Here is a 19,086-nt window from a genome sequence, read left to right as displayed (position 1 = left end):
CCCGTTGGGATTTTGATAGGGATTTCATTAAATCTTTATATTTCTTTAGGTAGCATGGACATTTTAGCAATATTATCTTTTCTGATCTATGAGCATGAAATACTTTTCATTTATTTGTGTTGTCTTCAATTTCTTTCATCCATGTTTTATATATACTCCAGTGTACAGATTTTTCACTTCCTTGGTTAAATTTATTTTTAAGGATTTTTTTTTTTTTCAGACAGAGTCTCACTCTGTCACCCAGGCAGACATGCAATGGTGTGATCTTGACTCACTGCAACATCAGCCTCCTGGGTTCAAGCGATTCTCCTGCCTCAGCCTCCTGAGTAGCTGTGATTACAGGCACAAGCCACCATGCCCAGCTAATTTTTGTATTTCTATTAGAGATAGGGTTTCACCATGTTGGCCAGACTGGTCTCTTAACTCCTGACCTCAAGCGATCCACCTGCCTCGGCCTCCCAAAGTGCTGGGATTATAAGTGTGAGCCACCGCGCCTGGCTGTCTAACTGCTATTGATAGTACTTCCAGTACTATGCTGAATGGAAGTGGGGATAGTGGGCATTCTTGCTTTATACCAGGTCTTAGAGGAAAAGCTTTCATTTTCTCCCCATTGATTATAATGTTAGCTGTGGGCTTTTAAAAAATAAATAAATAAATTGCTTTGCTGGGCGCGGTGGCTCACGCCTGTAATCCCAGCACTTTGGGAGGCTGAGGCAGGCAGATCATGAGGTCAGGAGTTCGAGACCAGTCTGGCCAACAGAGTGAAACCCTGTCTCTACCAAAAATACACAAAAAATTAGCCAGGCATGGTGGTGTGCGCCTGTAATCCCAGCTACTCAGGAGGCTGAGGCAGAAGAATCGTGTGAACCCGGGAGGCGGAGGTTGCAGTGAACCGAGATTGTGCCACTGCACTCCAGCCTGGGTGACAGAATGAGACTCTATCTCAAAAAAAAAAATAAAAAAATTTAAAAATTTAAAAAATGGCCTTTGTTATGTTGAGGAACTTTCCTTCCATATTTAAACTGTTAAGAATCTTTATCAAGAAAGGATGTTGAACTTTGTCCAATGCTTTATCTGCATCAATTGATATGGTCATGTGGTTTTATCTTTCAGTCTATTTATGTGATGTATCACATTGACTGATTTGCATATGTTAAACCAGCCTTGTGTGCCAGGGATAAATCCTACTTGATCATCATGTCTAAGCTTCATGTTGTGTTGTTGAATTCAATTTGCTAATATTTTATTGAGGACTTTTACATCAATGCTTATCAGAAATATTGGCCTACAGTTTTCTTTTCTTGTGGTGTCTTTTTTTTTTTTCTGTTGCCCAGGCTGGAGTGCAGCGGTGCATGATCTCAGTTCACTGCAACCTCTGCCTTCTGGGTTCAAGTGATTCTTCTGCCTCAGCCTCCCAAGTAGGCGGGATTACAGTCACGTGCCACCATGCCTGGATAATTTTTGTGTTTTTAGTAGAGATGGAGTTTAACCATATTGGCCAGGCTCATCTTGAACTCCTGACCTCAAGTGATCCACCTGCCTTGGCCTCCCAAAGTGCTAAGATTACAGGTGTGAGCCATTGTGCCTGGCCTCTTGTGGTGTCTTTATCTGGCTTAGGTATCAAAGGCGATGCTGGCCTCGTAGAATGTGCTAGGAGGTATTTCTTCCAGCTGTATTTCTTTGAAGAGTTTAAAATGTATAGGCCGGGCGCAGTGGTTCACGCCTGTAATACCAGCACTTTGGGAGGCTGAGGTGGGTGGATCACAAGGTCAGGAGTTCAAGACCAGCCTGGCCAACATAGTGAAACCCTGTCTCTACCAAAAATACAAAAATTAGCTGGGCGTGGTGGTAGGCACCTGTAGTCCCAGCTACTTGGGAGGCTGAGGCAGGAGAATCACTTGAACCCGGGATGTGGAGGTTGCAGTGAGCCAAGGTCAGGCTACTGCACTCCAGCCTGGGTGACAGAGTGAGACTCTGTCTAAAAAAAGAAGTATTGGTATTAATTATTCTTTGAAAATTTGGTAGAATTCAGCTCTGAAGTCATCTGGTCCTGGGCTTTTCTTTGTTGGGAGGTTTTTAATTACTACTTCAATCTATTTGTTATTGGTCTGTTCAGGCTATTCCTGATTCAATCTTGCCAGATTATCTTTTTAAAGGAATTTATCCATGTCCTCTAGGTTACCAAATTTGTTTGCATATAATTGTTATGATCCATCTTATTTCTGAGACATCTGTTATAATGTCTACACTTTCATTTCTGATTTTATATATTTGAGTCTTTTTTCAAAGATCTTTTTTTCAAGATAAATGTTTGTCAATTTTGTTTATTTTTTTCAAAAAACCAACTCTTTCGTTTATAATTTTTTCTATGGTTTTTCTATTCTTTATTTAGTTTTGCTCTAATCTTTATTATTTCCTTCCTTTGGGTTTAGTTTGATCTTCTTTTTCTAGTTCCTTGAGGCATAATGCTAGGCAATTTATTTGGGGTCTTTCGTCTGTTTTAATGTGAGCAATTATTGTTAGAAGCTTTCCTCTTAGAACTATCCTTAGTTTATCCTTTTGGGTTCCTCTGCACGCTGGCCTCAAGAGTATGAATCCTCTTCCAGGGATTCTTGGGATTCACTGCATCTTTTCCTTCCTACAGGAGCCCATGGAGGAGAGGCACCAACAGGTATAAAGGACTCCAGTGACACATTTTGGCTTCTGCACAGTTTTTTTCCAGCCTTGGTCTGGCTGCTTCCTGTTCTCTCCTAACACAATAGTCTAGGTGTCAGACCCAAACGAACTATTTCTAAAAATTCATATACTCCTCCACATACATAGATTCTAAAAGGCATCTGAGCCCTGCCTATGAGACCTCGCTGGAGACCAGCTCACTGCCTTTCAATGCATGCACTGCCCTTGAAACCACCTTTGCAAAATTATGACTCAGGCAGTGAAAGAGATCTAACTTAACCAACTCCATCTTGCTTCTAACCTCCAAGCTGTCCTTGTTCCTGGTGTAGGCTGAACTAACTTCGGGAGAAACTTAGTTTATAGTTTACAGTTTGGGAGAAACTTAGTTTATGGTTGAAAAAAGACAATAACAGCCCTTTCCCAAAGCAGACCTCCTTCTTGCCTGGGGACTGGATCGCCTTTGTAGGACTAACGTTAGCCACAAGATTAGAAATTACGGTTTAGGAGTCATGCAGCTGAAGGCTACAAGATCTGACCCTCCCTAAACTGCTCCTAAGATCAGTGTTTGCGATATTTTGTAGACCCTGCACTTGATGGACCAGCTTGGCACCACCCAAATCAATAAACTGGCTTATTTGAATTTGCGGCCCCCCACCCAGGAACTGACTCAGTGCAAGAAGACAGCTTCGACTCCCTATGATTTCATTTCTGACCAATCAGCACTCCTGGCTCACTGGCTTCCCCGACCCATGAAGTTATCCTTAAAAACTCTGCTCCCGAAATGCTCAGGGAGACTGATTTGATAATAATAAAACTCTGGCCTCCCTCACAGCCATCTCTGCGTGAATTACTCTTTCTCTATTGCAATTCCCCTGTCTTGATGAATCTGCTCTGTCTAGGCAGCGAGCAAGGTGAACCCCTTGGGCGGTTACACCCTGACCTTGCAAGCTAGGTTCCTAAGTGCCTCCTCACATAGTTAAGCTTTTTGAAAAAGTGTGTGTACCTATGGCTCAGAAGCAGATTCCTAAGCCCACCCCCCCATAAATTCTGACTCAGTGGGACTGGGCAGGACACAGGAATTTGTACTGTTGTGTAACTCTGCATGGCGACTCTAATGTGCAGCCACGTTTGGAACCACATCCTGCCCCTCTCCCCTATTGCCCATTGCTTCTGCCCTCACCTCACAGTGGATGTTAGCCTTGTGAGTGTCTCTGTAATTGCCTTCCAGGGAAGAAGGCAATTACTTTTTAAAGTCCTGGTCTCATTTGATTTCTCTGAAAGATGTGACACAGATGGCAATGCTCTCCATCTTTGTCCCCTCTCTCACCTTGGCTTCTGGGCCACCACTGCCGGTGGTTTCTAACTGCCTTTTCACTTTCTATTAAATGCTAAAATGTTTGCAGTGTTCCCCATAGTTTTCTCTTCTTGACTCTTTCTGTGAGCTTGTCCACACGTATAATTTTTTTTTTTTTTTGAGACGGAGTCTCACTCTGTCACCCAGGCTGGAGTGCAGTAGCGTGACCTTGGCTCACTGCAAGCTCTGCCTCCTGGGTTCAAGCGATTCTCCTGCCTCAGCCTCCCAAGTAGCTGGGACTACAGGTGGCCGCCACCACGCCCGGCTAATTTTTTGTATTTTTAGTGGAGACGGGGTTTCACCGTGTTAGCCAGGATGGCCTCGATCTCCTGACCTCGTGATCCACCTGCCTCAGCTTCCCAAAGTGCTGGGATTACAGGTGTGAGCCACCGCGCCCGGCCTGTCCACATCTAGAATTTTAATTGACACTTGCATGTTCGTGGCTTTCAGTTTTACACTTCTAAGCCTCTATATTCCATGTATTTCACCATTCCACTCAACATTTCCACTTTGGATTTGTGGTAGAAATTGGTAACTGACCCCTAATACCCATTCTTTCCTTCTTTGGGTTAGTAATAGAGCATCCTGAGTTTTATCTGGGCATGTGGCTGCCTAGCTGCAAAGTCTATTTCCCAGCCATCCTTCACCCCTGAGCCAGTGTGATACAAAGGGAAGTGGTATGTGCAACTCTGGGTCACCTTAAAGACAAATCTTGCCATAGGCTTCACTTTGCCTTTTTCCACTGGCTGAGAAGAGCCACCATTGCAGCGGCTGTGCACCCAGAGATGGAAGCTTCATATGGACGAGGCCATAGATTCCATCTTTGACTTCAGTAAGAGGGAACTAAACATCTAACATTTAAAATTCTGAATATTGGATTTTTTTTTGTTTTGGCAGCTTAGCCTGTACCCTTGTCAAATATTATTCCATAAGTACCTCCAACTAGAGTCCACAACTGAAAACACCCTCTTTTCCCCTTAAAGCAGCTAAGACTAGCTAATGGACTGTCCCCCCTTTGAAAAGTAAATGGCTGGGGCTGGGCACAGTGGCTCACGCCTGTATTCTCAGCACTTTGGGAGGCTGAGGTGGGCAGATCACTTGAGGTCAGGAGTTCGAGACCAGTCTAGCCAACATGGTGGAATCCCCATCTCTACTAAAAATACAAAAATTAGCCGGGCGTGGTAGCATGTGCCTATAATCCCAGCTACTCGGGAGGCAGAGGTAGGAGAATTGCTTGAACCCAGGAGGTAGGGGTTGCAGTGGGCCGAGACTGCGTCATTGAACTCCAGCCTGGGCAACAAGAGTGAGACTCTGTCTCAAAAAAAAAAAAAAAAAAAGGGTAAAATGGCTGGGAACAAACGAGGTCCAAACAGGAAGCTAAACACCAGGGCGGCAGATGTCTGCCTGAATCTTCGGGTCATCTTTGACGGAGGAAAGTTATGTGTTAGTTATGTGATGGAGGAAAGGTTTGATGGAGGAAAGTCAAGACAGTTTGACTAAAGTCTCTCTGGCCATTTGTCAAACATACCTGCTCTTGGTTGAGCTGACAACAGACATGGGATGGTTGATGTCATCCTTCACCACCATGATGTTGTTCTGAGGAGAGAGCAGAGAGAGTCAGTTGCCAGTCCCTCCCACTAAACTCCTTTTGCTGTCTCACTCCTCCAGCTGCCAGGACTCTCAGAGAAGGGCCATATCACAGATGCACTAGCAGGATGGAGGACTCACTTTGTATTTGCGGAGTATTGAGGAGTGATTCATGATTCGGTCTGTGTCGGCTGCATCCCGGGGCACCACCACAATCCCAAAGTCACCAACAATCACCTCCATCTAAAGAAACAGAGAGAGGGCCCTCTGGTGAAACTCTGATCCCAAACTCCTACCAAGAAACTGCTTAGCATGGCAGAATCCGCTTCCATTCTTCCACATGGAGCCCCAAGCTTTAGACCCAAACTGGCCTTCTTCTCAGCCCCATCAGCCAGCTCCTTCAAGGAACAACCCTTAACAGTGTTAACAGAATAAGTGAAAGCATTGACTGGTCACAGAAGTCACTTAATAAATACTAGACTTAAGGAATAAATGAACTCTTATATGTCTGGGCAAGATCTCTCCAACTCCTGAGGCTCCCACTGAGTTCACAATGCTGCAGAATCACATGAATGACATCGCGTCCTTACCTGGTAAATACCCTCTGGAGCGAAACAGATCCCTCTGTTCAGCAAGCACATTTGAGCCCTCAGATGGACGTCATGAGAGGGACTAAATGCTCTTCTGGCTCACCCTCATAAAAACTTTTGTGGGACTCAAGGGGTAGCTAAGAGCTAGAACTAGAAGTTCTTGGAATTCCTCACTGGGCACCCAGGCTGTGATAGGGAGATGATGATGATGATTAGGGTCACTTCAGAGATCAGCCTTTGATAGAAGCTCAGTGCCATGTGAGAAATGAAACTTTTTTTTTTTTTTAAGGCATGGTCTCAGTCTGTCACCCAGGCTGGAGTGCAGTGGCAAAATCATGGCTCACTGCAGCCTCAACCTCCTGGGCTCAAGCAATCTTCCCACCTCAGCCTCCCAAATAGCTGAGACCACAGGCACATACTACCATACCTGGCTAATTTTTAAAATTATTTTTTTGAAGAGATGGGCTCTTGCTATGTTGTGCAGGCTGGTCTCAAACTCTGGAACCCAAGTAATCCTCCCATCTCAGCCTCCTAAAGTGTTGAAATTACAGGCGTGAGCCATTGCACCTAGCCAAAACCTTCTTTTCATTTAAAAGAAATAACATTTTTATTTTCTGACTGTAGATGTAATGCAAGCTTAGAGAATCCAGAAAAAAAAAATAGAAATCAATCACAGTCACACAATCCAGATAGTGAATGTGAATGGTCTAGTGTATATCTGTAGTTTTTTTTCTCTCTGCAAGTAGGTGTATATATCCACAATTGGATTAAACTATAAAATTAGTCATTTTACCTACATTTTTTCATTAGCATTATATTTTGAGCATTTTCTTACATTGTTAAAAATTATTTGAAAACATAACCTTTAATAATCTGTATATTTTACATTATGTGTACAGTTACTTCTGATTTTTTGCAATTATACATAACACTTTAATGAGATCTTTATACAAAAATCTTTGATCATATCTCTGATTATTTTCTTAGGATAAGAAATGATATAATTGGATAAAAGGATATAAGCTGTACATAATTCAAGCTCTTGAGACGTATCACCAAGTTGCTTTCTGGAAATTTGTGCCAACTTTTATTTTGAAAGAGCCTGAAAGTTATGGCATTTAATACTCTTGGGTCTACCCTGAGCATATTGCTGTTTAGCTCTTGCCAATTACGGATCCTAGATGGGGGAAGGGAGGAGGAGGTAGGTGGCTTCTAAGCAGCACAGTTCACTGAGCAAGACCTGCTTTGAGGGCAAGGGACCCAGGTTTTTTCCGATAATTCTCTAAACAAGTGGCACAAAAACAGATATACTGGGACATGGTGGCCCCTACTCTCCAGAGGATTTCTACACCAGCAGAATTCCATTTCTAAGCCTGATTTACTGGTTTTGTGTGTGTGTTTGTGTGTGCATATTCTGAATATTTCTGTCCACCTTTACCCTGCTTCTCCTACTGCTTACAACTGGACCTAAACTTGCAGCTGGAGCTCTGATGTCGCTGAAATAAAAAGTTGGCTGAAGGTGTCTTAGGAGGAAAGTCGTAGAGAGAAGTTAAAAAGCTAGATGTAGAATATCAGAGCCCCCATTGGATCATGTAATCTGGAAGATACAGAGCATTGCACAACCCACTGCATCTATTGGTGGTGTTCAAATCAGGTAAACTGACACCAAATCTCTTGTCTTATAAACCAGAAATGGTAGGGAGAGTCAGGGCAGGGAGTTAGAGCCAGCTCCTTCTGCCATGGCATTTAGGATATTGCACTGGAACTCACTACTTAGACACTGGTTCTCAAACTTGGCTGCACATTAGAATCACCTGAGGGGCTTTAAACATTTCCAAAGCCCTGCTCACACCTAAGATCAATTAAACCAGAATCTCGGGCTGGGCGTGGTGGCTCACACCTGTAATCCCAGCACTTTGGGAGGCCAAGGCAGGCAGATCACGAGGTCAGGAGATTGAGACCACGGTGAAACCCCGTCTCTACTAAAAATACAAAAAAAATTAGCTGGGCGCGGTGGCAGGCGCCTGTAGCCCCAGCTACTCAGAGAGGCTGAGGCCGGAGAATGGTGTGAACCTGGGAGGCGGAGCTTGCAGTGAGCCGAGATCGCGCCACTGCACTCCAGCCTGGGTGACAGAGTGAGACTCCATCTCAAAAACAAAAACAAACAAAAAGACCCAGAATCTCTGGGGCTCGGACTCAGGCAGCAGTATTTCTTTAAATTCCCCAGATAATATCAATATGCAACAAAGTTGGCAAACCAGTGGTCTAAGTATGAATTAAAGCTCTGGGGAAATTGGCAGAGAAAGAGATAGAAAAGAGAAGGGAGGAGAAGAGCAGAGGAGAGGAGGGAAAAGAAAGGAGGACAGGAGAGAAGAGAGAATCTATCCAAGCTGGTATCCATGGGGATTCCTAAGCTGCGTGGTTATGTAGATGTTTCAAGATAATCTAGTATAGATTGCATAATATAGGATCTGCCTTCAAATTGATTCTGTAAACTTGATGAATGTTTCATATATGATGTTTGTAATAATGGGTCTATATAAAGTGAGCATTCTAGTTTAAACCATGAAAATAATGGCTCAGAATAGCAGTCCTCATGGGGGAATCGCCCTGTGGGTGACATCAGTGCAGCTGCTGCTCTCTACTCAGTACCTAATGATCTGAGCACCCAATGTATAACTGTGCCAGGCTGTTCAGTGGGTGGCAAGCAGATGGAGTCCTTACTGCTTAAGATGTTTCCTTTTCCAAAAACAGTGACAGACTTGTCCCTGGGAATCACAGATGGGTCGAGGGAGACAGGATCTATGAGACAAGATCTACAGCTTTGGGGCATCACGGCAGGGGTTCAGGCCAGAGACTACAGATACTCTCTGATCCTTTGGCCAGACACTGTTTTTGTAGCACCTGTTTGGATAATTATGGGAGAAAATCTGGGTCCCTTGCCCCCAAAGCAGGCCTTGCTCAATGAGCTGCACTGCTTAGAAACAATATTCATGGTGGACGGTATTTGTGTGTGTGCATGTGTGTGTGTGCGTGTGTGCGTGTTCGGGAAGGGAAGGTACTAGGTGCTAGAGTTGGTGAGATGTGCCCTCAGTCCAGTGAGTACCCATCTCCCTCCAGGAGCTTAGCTGTCCTTCCCACCTCAAGCCCCCATTGCCTGTCTTCACCAGGCCTCAGGACACTACCCTCTCCTGGTTGTCCTACCTCTCTGGCTGTGGCTACTCCTTTTTGGGTCCCCATGCTAATTCCTCCTTTTCTATCTGACTTTGAGCCACTGGACTCCTCCAAGCCTCAGTCCCTGGACGTTTTTTCTTTTCTATTCACACTCACATCCTTCATGATTTCATTCAACTTTGAAGCTTTAAAAGCACACTAAAGGCTTCCAAATTAATGTTTCCAGCATTAAGTTCTCTCCTGAACTGGAGGCTTATATATCAGCTGCCTTCTCAATATGCCCACTTGGGTAGGACATCTCAAACTTAATATGTCCATGAGCCCCTGGACCTGCTAACATAAACAAATAGTTAAACCATCCACTGTCCTCAAAGAAATGGTTTTCCTATAACCTTTTCTATAAATAGAAATTCTCTTCTTCTTCTTTTTTTTTTGAGACAGAGTCTCACTCTTGCCCAGGCTGGAGTGCAGTGGCTCGATCTTGGCTCACTGCAACCTCCGCCTCCCGAGTTCAAGTGATTCTCCTGCCCCAGTCTCCTGAGTAGCTGGGATTACAGGTGCGTGCCACCATGCCCAGCTAATTTTTGTATTTTTAGTAGATACAGGGTTTCACCATGTTGGTTAGGCTGGTCTCCAACTCCTGACCTCGTGATCTGCCTGCCTCAGCCTCCCAAAGTGCTGAGATTACAGGTGTGAGCCACCACATTCAGCAGAAATTATCTTCTTATAATTGCTCAGACACAAAGCTTTGGTATTTTTCTTGATTCCTCTCTTTCTCTTATATCCCACATTCAGTCTATAAGTTAGTCCAATAGACTCTACCATCAAAACAAATCCAAGAATCTGCTCATTTCTCACCATGTCTGTCCCTTCTATACTGGTCCAAGCCTCTTCTGTTAGGCTGAATAACAAACCTGAAAGATATCCAGGTTCTAATCTCTGGAATCTGTGAATATGGCAAAATAGACTCTGCAGATATGATTAAACTAAGGATCTTGAGATTATCCTGGGTTACCTGGGCAGGCCCTAAATGCAGTAACAAGTACCTTACAAGAGGCAGAGGGAGACTGGACCCAGAAGAGAGAAGATAATGGGAAAATGGAGCAGAAAGAGATTTGAAGATGCTCCACTGCGGAGCTTGAAGTTGGAAGAAGGGAGCATTAACCAATGAATGTGACAAATGCAGCTCTAGAAGCTGGAAAAGTCAAGAAAACCAATTTTCCCCTAGATTCTCTGGAGTTGTTGGCCTTGCCAACAACTTGTTTTGGGCCCAGTAAAACCTATTTCAGACTTCTGACTTCTGGGACTGTAAGAGAATAAATATGTATTGTCCTAAGCCACCAAGTTTGCGGAACTAGGAAACTAGTTCACCTCTATCATCTCTCATTTGGATTGCTCTGGTCTCCCTGTTATTTTCTTGCCTTTTTTAATCTATTCCCAATAGCCAGACTGATAATGTTAAAATATAAGCCAAATTATGTTGCTCCTTGGCTCAAAATCTTTCACTTAAATATTACCTTCTTGGTGAGATTCTGTCTGGCCACCCTAATTAAACCTGCATCCCTTGTGCGCTAACACCCCTTAAGTCTAAATTCTCACCAGAGTTGCACTTTCACCCTTTTGGTTCTCTAAGCAGCACTAAGGTGGTTGGCAAGAATAGTCACTTTACAAAAAGTGGCAAAAAGGGAGCCAAGAAGAGAGTGCTTGATTCGTTTTATAAGACTGGTATGATGTAAAAACACCAGCTATATGTTCCATATAAGAAATAACGGAAAAACACCAGTCCCAAGGATGCAAGAAACCAAAATTGCATGGGGTTGTGATAGCCTCAAGGGTTGTGCATTTGAAGTGAGTCTTGCTAATCTGCAGAGTGCTGAAGTTGCATTTAGAAAATTCAAGCTAATTACTGAAGATCTCCAGGGCAAAAACTGCCTGACTCACTTCCATTGCCTGGATCTTACCCGTGACAAAATGTGTTCCATGGTCAAAAAAAATGGCAGACCATGATTGAAGCTCAGGCTGATGTCAAGACTACCAATGGCTATTTGCTTCATCTATTCTGCGTTGGTTTTACTAAAAAGAGGCAGCAATCGGATATGGAAGACCTCTTAGGCTTAGCACCAACAGGTCTGCCAAATCTAGGAGAAGATGATGGTAATCATGACGGGGTGGGGGCAGAGGAGTTGTTGTAGACAAATGACTTGAAAGAAGTGATCAATAAATTGATCCCAGACAGCATTGGAAAACAGGAAAGGCTTGCCAATCTGTCCTGTCCACGATGTTTTCATTAACATCGTGGGATAGGGATGGGGAGAGGATGTGGTGAAGGTAGTGGCTCTGGAAAAACCACTGGGGGAGAGACAGGGGCTAAAGTTGAACAAGCTGGTGGATAAAAGCCACTGGACCAAGACTCTGTTAAAATTCAGACTTTTAAGGGTGACAAATAAAAAGTATTATTTGTGAAAAATAAAATAAAATAAACAACAACAACAAACATATTCCCCAGACCTCACCTGAGAAATTTTGATATAGCATGTGTCAAGGGGTTGCAGCCTCTCTCTTTACAAATCTCCCTAATCCTTCCGATGTGCACCCACCTTTGGGAATTGTTGCTTTAAATCACATGTACAATTACCTAAGCTGCTAATATTCTGGCTTGGTTTAGGATGGGGTCAAAATGAGATACTCATGGGACAGCTACCTCAGAACCTCTGAGAAGTCCAGCAAGAATAAGGACATTCCCCCTGTGCCCTGGGGAGTGAGGGGGTGTAAGGACAGACATCTGACCCCAGGAAGCATAGGGCACTCAGATCCCCTCCCTATGGTGCCTGCAGGAGTATGCCCAGGCCTCTGGAACTGAACTCTTTTTCTGCTCGAGGGGACCAGCACCTCCTGTCTTCACGAAGAGCTCTCTATGGGTCTTGCCCTTGGGGGTGGAGAGGTGGGATGGGCGAGTGGCCAATGCAGTAGAACTGTCCTGATTGGTAAATCTCATTCGTGATGGTGGCCAATGTGACCCCACACTGTGGGCAGGATCAGGACACAATCTTCTCCCCCTGCAGCATACAGTGGCCCTCAGTTTAGCACTGGCATATGTCGAGTCTCAGAGGTGGGGGTCTGTGACATTTATCCTGCTTCTACTTCCTGCTCACAGGCACAGCTTTGATCATATCTTTTCATCTTCTGGTCAAAGGCTCCCCAGGGGAGGTAGGGATAGGGATGGGGAGAGGATGTGGGAGGGGGTAGACTCTGCTTCCCCAAATGTGGGGAATCTAAGGGAAGGATATGAGACATGTTGAGGCAGGAAGCAACTTGGCCTTGGAAGAGAAAACACTCATGACCCAGGCAGCAGAGCTCTTGGAAGGAACGTAGAGTTTGCATCATCCCTCCAAGAGGCTGAATTTCAGCCTCTTGCCCTGCTCTGCTGGATTTAAAGGGATGGTTTGAGTGGGCGGATGACTTGTGGTCTTAGCCAGGTACTTTCCTAGACACTACGGATGCAGGGTTGAGCAAGGCAGATATGGCTTCATCTCTTCGACAGATCACTCCCTAGTGTGAGACATTAAACAAATGATTATTTTCAATTGTATCTACTGCTGTGAAGATACGAGTAGGTTACTGGGTGGCTAATATCTTACAGTGACTAATACATTATGGGTAACTGGCAAAAGTTTGGGCCATATCCCGTGGGGGAGGCAAACTGTCTTATGAGCTGAACTCCTCCAACCAAGTTGTTCTCAAGTACCCTTTCATTCAACAAACTTTTATTGAGCATGTCTATGGTGAACTGGGCACTGTTCTGGTATTGGCAAATAAGACAGGCAAGTTTCCTGTACTCAAAGGGCTTACCTTCAAGTAAGGAGAGATCATAAACAAATAAATACATAAATAAGAAAACATCATGGCAAGGTGTGATGTCTCACACCTGCAATCCCAGCACTTTTAGAGGCCAAGGTGGGAGGATCATTTGAGGCCATGAGTTCCAGACCAGCCTGGGCAACATGGTGGTAAGACCTCATCTCTACAAAAGCAAATTTTATTTTAAATTAGCTGAGTGTGTTGGCACATGCCTGAGTCCCAGCTACTTGTGAGGCTGAGGCAAGAGGATCGCTTGACCCCAGGATGATTGCTTGAGTCTAGGAGTTCAAGGCTGCAGTGAGCTATGATCACGCCACTGCACTCTAGCCTGGGTATAGAGTGTGACCCTGTCTCAGAAAATAAATAAATAAAAAGAAAACATCAAGTAGAGTTAAGTACAATATTGATTATAAAACAAAATGACCTTTATGTTGAAACCTACATGATACGAAGGGATGGGCACAGGGATATCTAGGAGAAGAGGATTCCCAATGAGGCCACAGCTAGTACAAAGACCCTGAGGTGGGGAAAACTGTCCAAATAAACTAGGTGGGACTAGGGCACACCGCGGTTGGAAAAGTAACCAAGGACCAGATCATGATGAAGACGGGGTTTCATTCCAATTGCAAAGAAACGCCATTAGAGTGTTTTAAACAGAGGGCTTGAAACTTCCATTGGCAACAGGATCCAATGTATGTGGATTTGCCCTAACAGGCTTAACTGGCAAGATCCTTTGCAGGGCCATCCTGAGATCAGCATTCTGAAGCCTGACTTTCCCTCCCAAACAGTGCTCTCTTCTCAGGTACAGTACATCAGCGACTGCAGCCCATTTGTGTTTCTTCTCTGGATAAGGATAGTCAGGGATGCACATGGGCCCATTGGGAAGGAGGGGAAGAAGCATTGATTAAGGTGTCTGCTATGTGCCATGCACAGTACTAGGAGCTTTCACATTTAATCCTTATGACAACTGTCTTCTGAGATATGTGCCTCAGTTCTTATTTCATAGATGGGGAAACCAAGACTCAGTGAGATTTAATAACCTGTCCAAGTTGCACAGCTAACGAGTGAATGGAATCCACTGTGGTCTACCTTAAAGACTCTTTCCTCCACATCACACCTCTTCTAGATCCATTTTTAAGACTCATATTGTAGTGACTTGAAACTTTTTTTTTTTTTTGAGATGGAGTCTCGCTCTGTCGCCCAAGCTGGAGTGCAGTGGCGCCACCTCAGCTCACTGCAAGCTCCGCCTCCTGGATTCACGCCATTCTCCGGCCTCAGCCTCCCGAGTAGCTGGGACTACAGGCGCCTGCCACCACGCCCGGCTAATTTTTTTGTATTTTTAGTAGAGATGGGGTTTCACCGTATTAGCCAGGATGGTCTCGATCTCCCAACCTCGTGATCCACCCATCTCGGCCTCCCAAAGTGCTGGGATTACAGTCGTGAGCCACCGCACACAGCCTTGAAACTTTTTTGGTTAAAAAAAATTTCTATTTAAAAATATATTCTACCTTATTTTTTCCCCCAGCTTACCATAGCTACTTGGGAGGCTGCAGTACTCTACATCACCCTTAGAGTATTATAATTTTAGTATACTTCTGGATGACTTTTAAAAGATGCAAAGAGAGAACTTGTGAGAAAAGCCATGCAGTACATGAGCAGCTTCTGAAACATGCTCCCTCCATTTCAGTAAAGGATCCTCCACCCTTGCTCTAGCCCCTGCCACTCTCTGGAGGAAAGGCTGGGAGGAAACTAGTAGGGTCAGAGTCCAGCAGGTGGAAATGCATTTCCAGGATGGCCCTCTTAATGAAAAAAAAAAAAGAGAGAGAGAACCATTCTTAAGAGGGGCTTCCCAGATAAAATCATCCCCACTCCCACTGCCAACTTAACTGGGGGTATGGGAAGGCAGTGGATTCCAGACTCAAGTCAACAGCCTGGAAACCAAACCAACAGTGCCTTTCACATGAGAACAGCCAGAATCTCCCATTGGTAGGAGCTGAGCCTCCTTCCCCTGAGCCTGTAATTTGGTATCGTTTGGTATCACTCGTATCAGTGCGGGGGCCTAATCCCTGGGGTGCAAGAGTCCATCAGGCTTCCTGGCTGGAGCTGGACTGTCTGATAAAAACCATCTGAGCCTGAATAGCCAAATGTTTGTCTTTGTTCCATTTATCCTGGGGCCCTGGGATTTCTTCTGGAGTGGCTAATGCCTGAGGCTCTTCCTCTGTTTATTTTCTTTGGTTGTTTTCCCATAGCTGATGGATGTAGGAAGCAGTTAGCCCATGGCTGGTTGGCTGGAAAAATGTAGGATACAGCCAATTAGAACCAGCCTGTGGAATGCTGGGCTTTGAGGAGTGCAAAAAGAAAAAAAGATAAAACAATTCCCTCAGTGGCCACCTCTGGTGGCTGATGTTCCTTCCCCAAGTTTTTACTCTTTTGGGTTAAATATTAACTCTTGCTCATTTGAAATGCAAATACTCTTGAGAGCAGCTAATACATGTAATCATTAAACTTAATGATTTTGCTGCTTGCTCAAAAGTTAATACCTTCCCAAATAAATACCAGAATCCACCTATTTCAACCAACCAGAACCATCTCCCCAAAGGTCTTGTTCCCCCCACCGAATCTTTTATATCCTCTTCCCTCCTTAAAAAGCTCTTCTCTTTCCACCTACTTAACCCAGTCCTGCTCACAATTCAAAGCCCAGCTCAAGGGCCACCCCTTCCCACAGAAAGTAAAGTGCACGGTCAGGTACTTTGTCTACTTTGTTTTCTCACATGGCTGGGTGCTCAATAAATATTTTAAAATAAGTGAATAATGGCCAACATTTATGGAATGTTTACTAGGTTCAGGAACTCTTCTAAACTTTTCACATGTTATATTTAATATAGTATAAAGAAATATTAAAATGAAAAGTAAGATACTTTTAGACTGCAAGTGCCTCAAGGGTAAATACATGCTACGTTTATCCTGGGCACTTAATAAGCATTTGTTGAAAGATTGATTGAAGAAAGGAATGCTTGAATCAGAATTATTTTTTTCTTTTTTCTTTCTTTTTTTTTTTTTGAGACGGTGTTTCATTCTTGTCACCCAGGCTGGAGTTCAGTGGCACTCTCTCGGCTCCCTGCAACCTGCATCTCCCAGGTTCAAGCAATTCTCCTGCCTCAGCCTCCTGAGTAGCTGGGATTATAGGAGACTGCCACCACGCCTAGGTAATTTTTGTATTTGTAGTAGAGATGGGGTTTCACCATGTTGGCTAGGCTGGTTTTGAACTCCTGACCTTAGGTGATCCACCTGCCTCGGCTTCCCAAAATGCTGGGATTGCAGGCATGAGCCACGGTGCCTGGCCTTGAATCAGAATTAATTTGCCTGCTGGGCACAGTAATGGACAAAGCAGCTGGCAGCATCGGATCCCTACACAACAGGTTTTGTTTTGGGGAGAGGAGTGAGTGCAAATGCCTTCTGCTTCACAAATCTGCCCATGGTTGACCCTGTAGCCTTCGGCCTTGGCTTCCCATAGTCCCTGATCCATGCTTGGATGCCTGCATTGATGCTGGTGTCAGGATGCAGCAAAGCAAAGGAGCAGGTATCCTGGGAGAGACTAGTTCTCTAATAAAGAACTCAGGAATGCAGTGGGGTGGCAGGAGCTGGGTTCTGATCTCCAAGGCTGGTCCAGAAGTCTGGATCTTGATTTCCCATACAGCAGCTCTGTTCTATTACACTTGAGAGAAACTCGATGACTATGTATGGAATTTTTTCTCCACAGAATGTAAGGGGAAGGGTGTGTCACTGGTCAGAGAAGGTCAGAATTTGCTGTGGGCTAATGGATCTTTGTGCCTAATGGGAAATGCCACAAGGGATGTGCTTGGGGTGGGGATGGGGTCATCCCATGAGTCATGTAATTAGATTTCTGGATGGAGGGCTTTGGTTCAAGAATCCAAAGTGAAAGAAAGAGCAAAACTGACTCAGTAGAGAGTGTATGTTGGTGCTGGAGGAGGCCTTGGCAGTCCTGCTGTCCAACAGACGTCTCAGCCAGTTCCAGCCTGGCTGGAGGCCAGGCTGCTCCACAGCCCCTTCAAGCTTTCTCCCCAGACCCATTTGTACCAGTGGCTTCCCTCCTGCCTTGTTTCTGAAGATATTTGGAGAAGATATGAGAGGCTGGAGTGCCGGGCCAGGGCCTAGGACATTTCCAAGAAAAAGCTTTGATCTCCCTCCTGCCCTTCTGGCCCCAGTCATGGGCAGTGTTAAATCAAGTTTAGCCTAAAGCTGCCTCCCTGCATATTTTAAGTTTGGCCTAAAGGTTTCTCTGTGTACATGGTGAACTATAACAAGTGGAGGTGTAAACAGGCTTTAGCTTACATTTGTGCCAATTACCAAGTTTTGACCAATCAAATGTAGCCAGCTGTTCTAACTGTGTTCAAATAAGGCTGTTTCTGTACTTCACTTCCATTTTCTGGACATCGTCTTCCTTTTTCTGTCCATAAAACTTCTACCACATGGCTGCGCTGGAGTCTGAGAGCCTGCTCTGGCATGGGATGCCGCCCGATTCATGTATCGTTCATTGCTCAGTTAAACTCTTTTAAATTTAATTCGGCTGAAGTTGTTCTTTTAACAGCAGATTTCAGGGTTTTGGCCTCATGGTCTCCAAGCAAAAGTCTGTGGTCAACAAGTATCACTCAGGGCACCAGATAATAAAGAGAAATGTGCTCTAAGAAAGGGATGAATGAATGGGCAAATGAATGAAACCTGAAACAGAAGCAGGTCTCACATATCTCACTTCCAAGAGTCTCATGGTTAGGAACTGAAATTCCTAAAACGGGCCATTTCCAGGCAAACCCCAGGTGGTAGAACTTGCTGGTACAATAAGCAGGGCTCATTCTGTACCCACTCCTGAAAGATGTTCCTTTTCCAGACCTTGAGATCCAACCTTCCCCAAATAAGGGCAGTGGACTAATTCACTGAGGTGCTAAGTAGTTTTGTGCTCCCTATACCCTCCTCTGCCAGCTCTGTTTTTCTTTCTTTCTTCTTTCTTTCTTTCTTTCTTTCTTTCTTTCTTTCTTTCTTTCTTTCTTTCTTTCCTTTCTTTTTCTCTTTCTTTCCTTTCTTCCCCCTCCCTCCCTCCCTCTCTCCCTCCCTTCCTTCCTTCCTTCCTTCTTTCCTTTCTTCCTTCCTTCCTTCCCTTCCTGCCTCCCTTCTTTCTTGCTTTTTTGCTTTTTGGAGTCTTGTCACCCAGGCTAGAGTGCAGTGGCACAATCTTGGCTCACTGCAACCTCCATCTCCTGGGTTCATGCAATTCTCCTGCCTCAGCCACCGGAGTAGCTGGGATTACAGGCATGCACCACCACGCCTGGCTGATTTTTGTACTTTTAGTAGAGATGGGGTTTCACCATGTTGGCCAGGCTTGTCTCAAACTCCTGACCTCAAGTGATCCACCCACTTCAGCCTCCCAAAGCACTGGGATTACAGGTGTGAGCCACTGTGCCTGGCCGGCCAGCTCTATTTCTAGCAGACAGCCACATCTTTTACAGGAGGAATTTGCAGGACAAAATCAGAATGCTTTGAAATCAATAACTTTATTTTATTTATTTGTTTATTTATTTATTTAGACAGAGTCTTGCTCTGTCACCCAGGCTGGAGTGCAATGGCGTGATCTCTGCTCACTGCAACCTCTGCCTCCCAGGTTCAAGCGATTCTCCTGTCTCAGCCTCCCAAGTAGCTGGGATTACAGGTGCACACCACCATGCCCGGCTAATTTTTTGTATTTTTAGTAGAGATGCGCTTTCACCATGTTGGCCAGGGTGGTCTCGAACTCTTGACCTCAGGTGATCCACCTGCCTTGGCCTCCCAAAATGC

General features: G+C 44.7%; 1 protein-coding gene across 2 annotated transcripts in view; it reads right to left on the bottom strand.

Moving 5' to 3' along the window:
* The window catches only part of NMNAT2 (nicotinamide nucleotide adenylyltransferase 2), a 172,214-nt gene that overhangs the window by 2,994 nt on the left and 150,134 nt on the right, over window positions 1-19,086 (bottom strand). For both annotated transcript variants that reach the window (XM_032137067.2, XM_032137068.2), the window contains exons 9-10: window positions 5,759-5,860; window positions 5,559-5,626 (exon numbers count right to left, since the gene is read on the bottom strand). In XM_032137067.2, coding sequence (XP_031992958.1) covers window positions 5,559-5,626; window positions 5,759-5,860 — 170 coding nt within the window. The remainder of the gene's footprint in view (window positions 1-5,558; window positions 5,627-5,758; window positions 5,861-19,086) is intronic.

The sequence above is a fragment of the Hylobates moloch genome, unplaced genomic scaffold (assembly GCF_009828535.3).
Source record: "Hylobates moloch isolate HMO894 unplaced genomic scaffold, HMol_V3 SCAFFOLD_18, whole genome shotgun sequence".
In the NCBI taxonomy this organism is placed as follows: domain Eukaryota; kingdom Metazoa; phylum Chordata; class Mammalia; order Primates; family Hylobatidae; genus Hylobates; species Hylobates moloch.
Note: the sequence above shows the minus strand (reverse complement) of the source record. Positions and strands in the feature narration are given on the sequence as shown.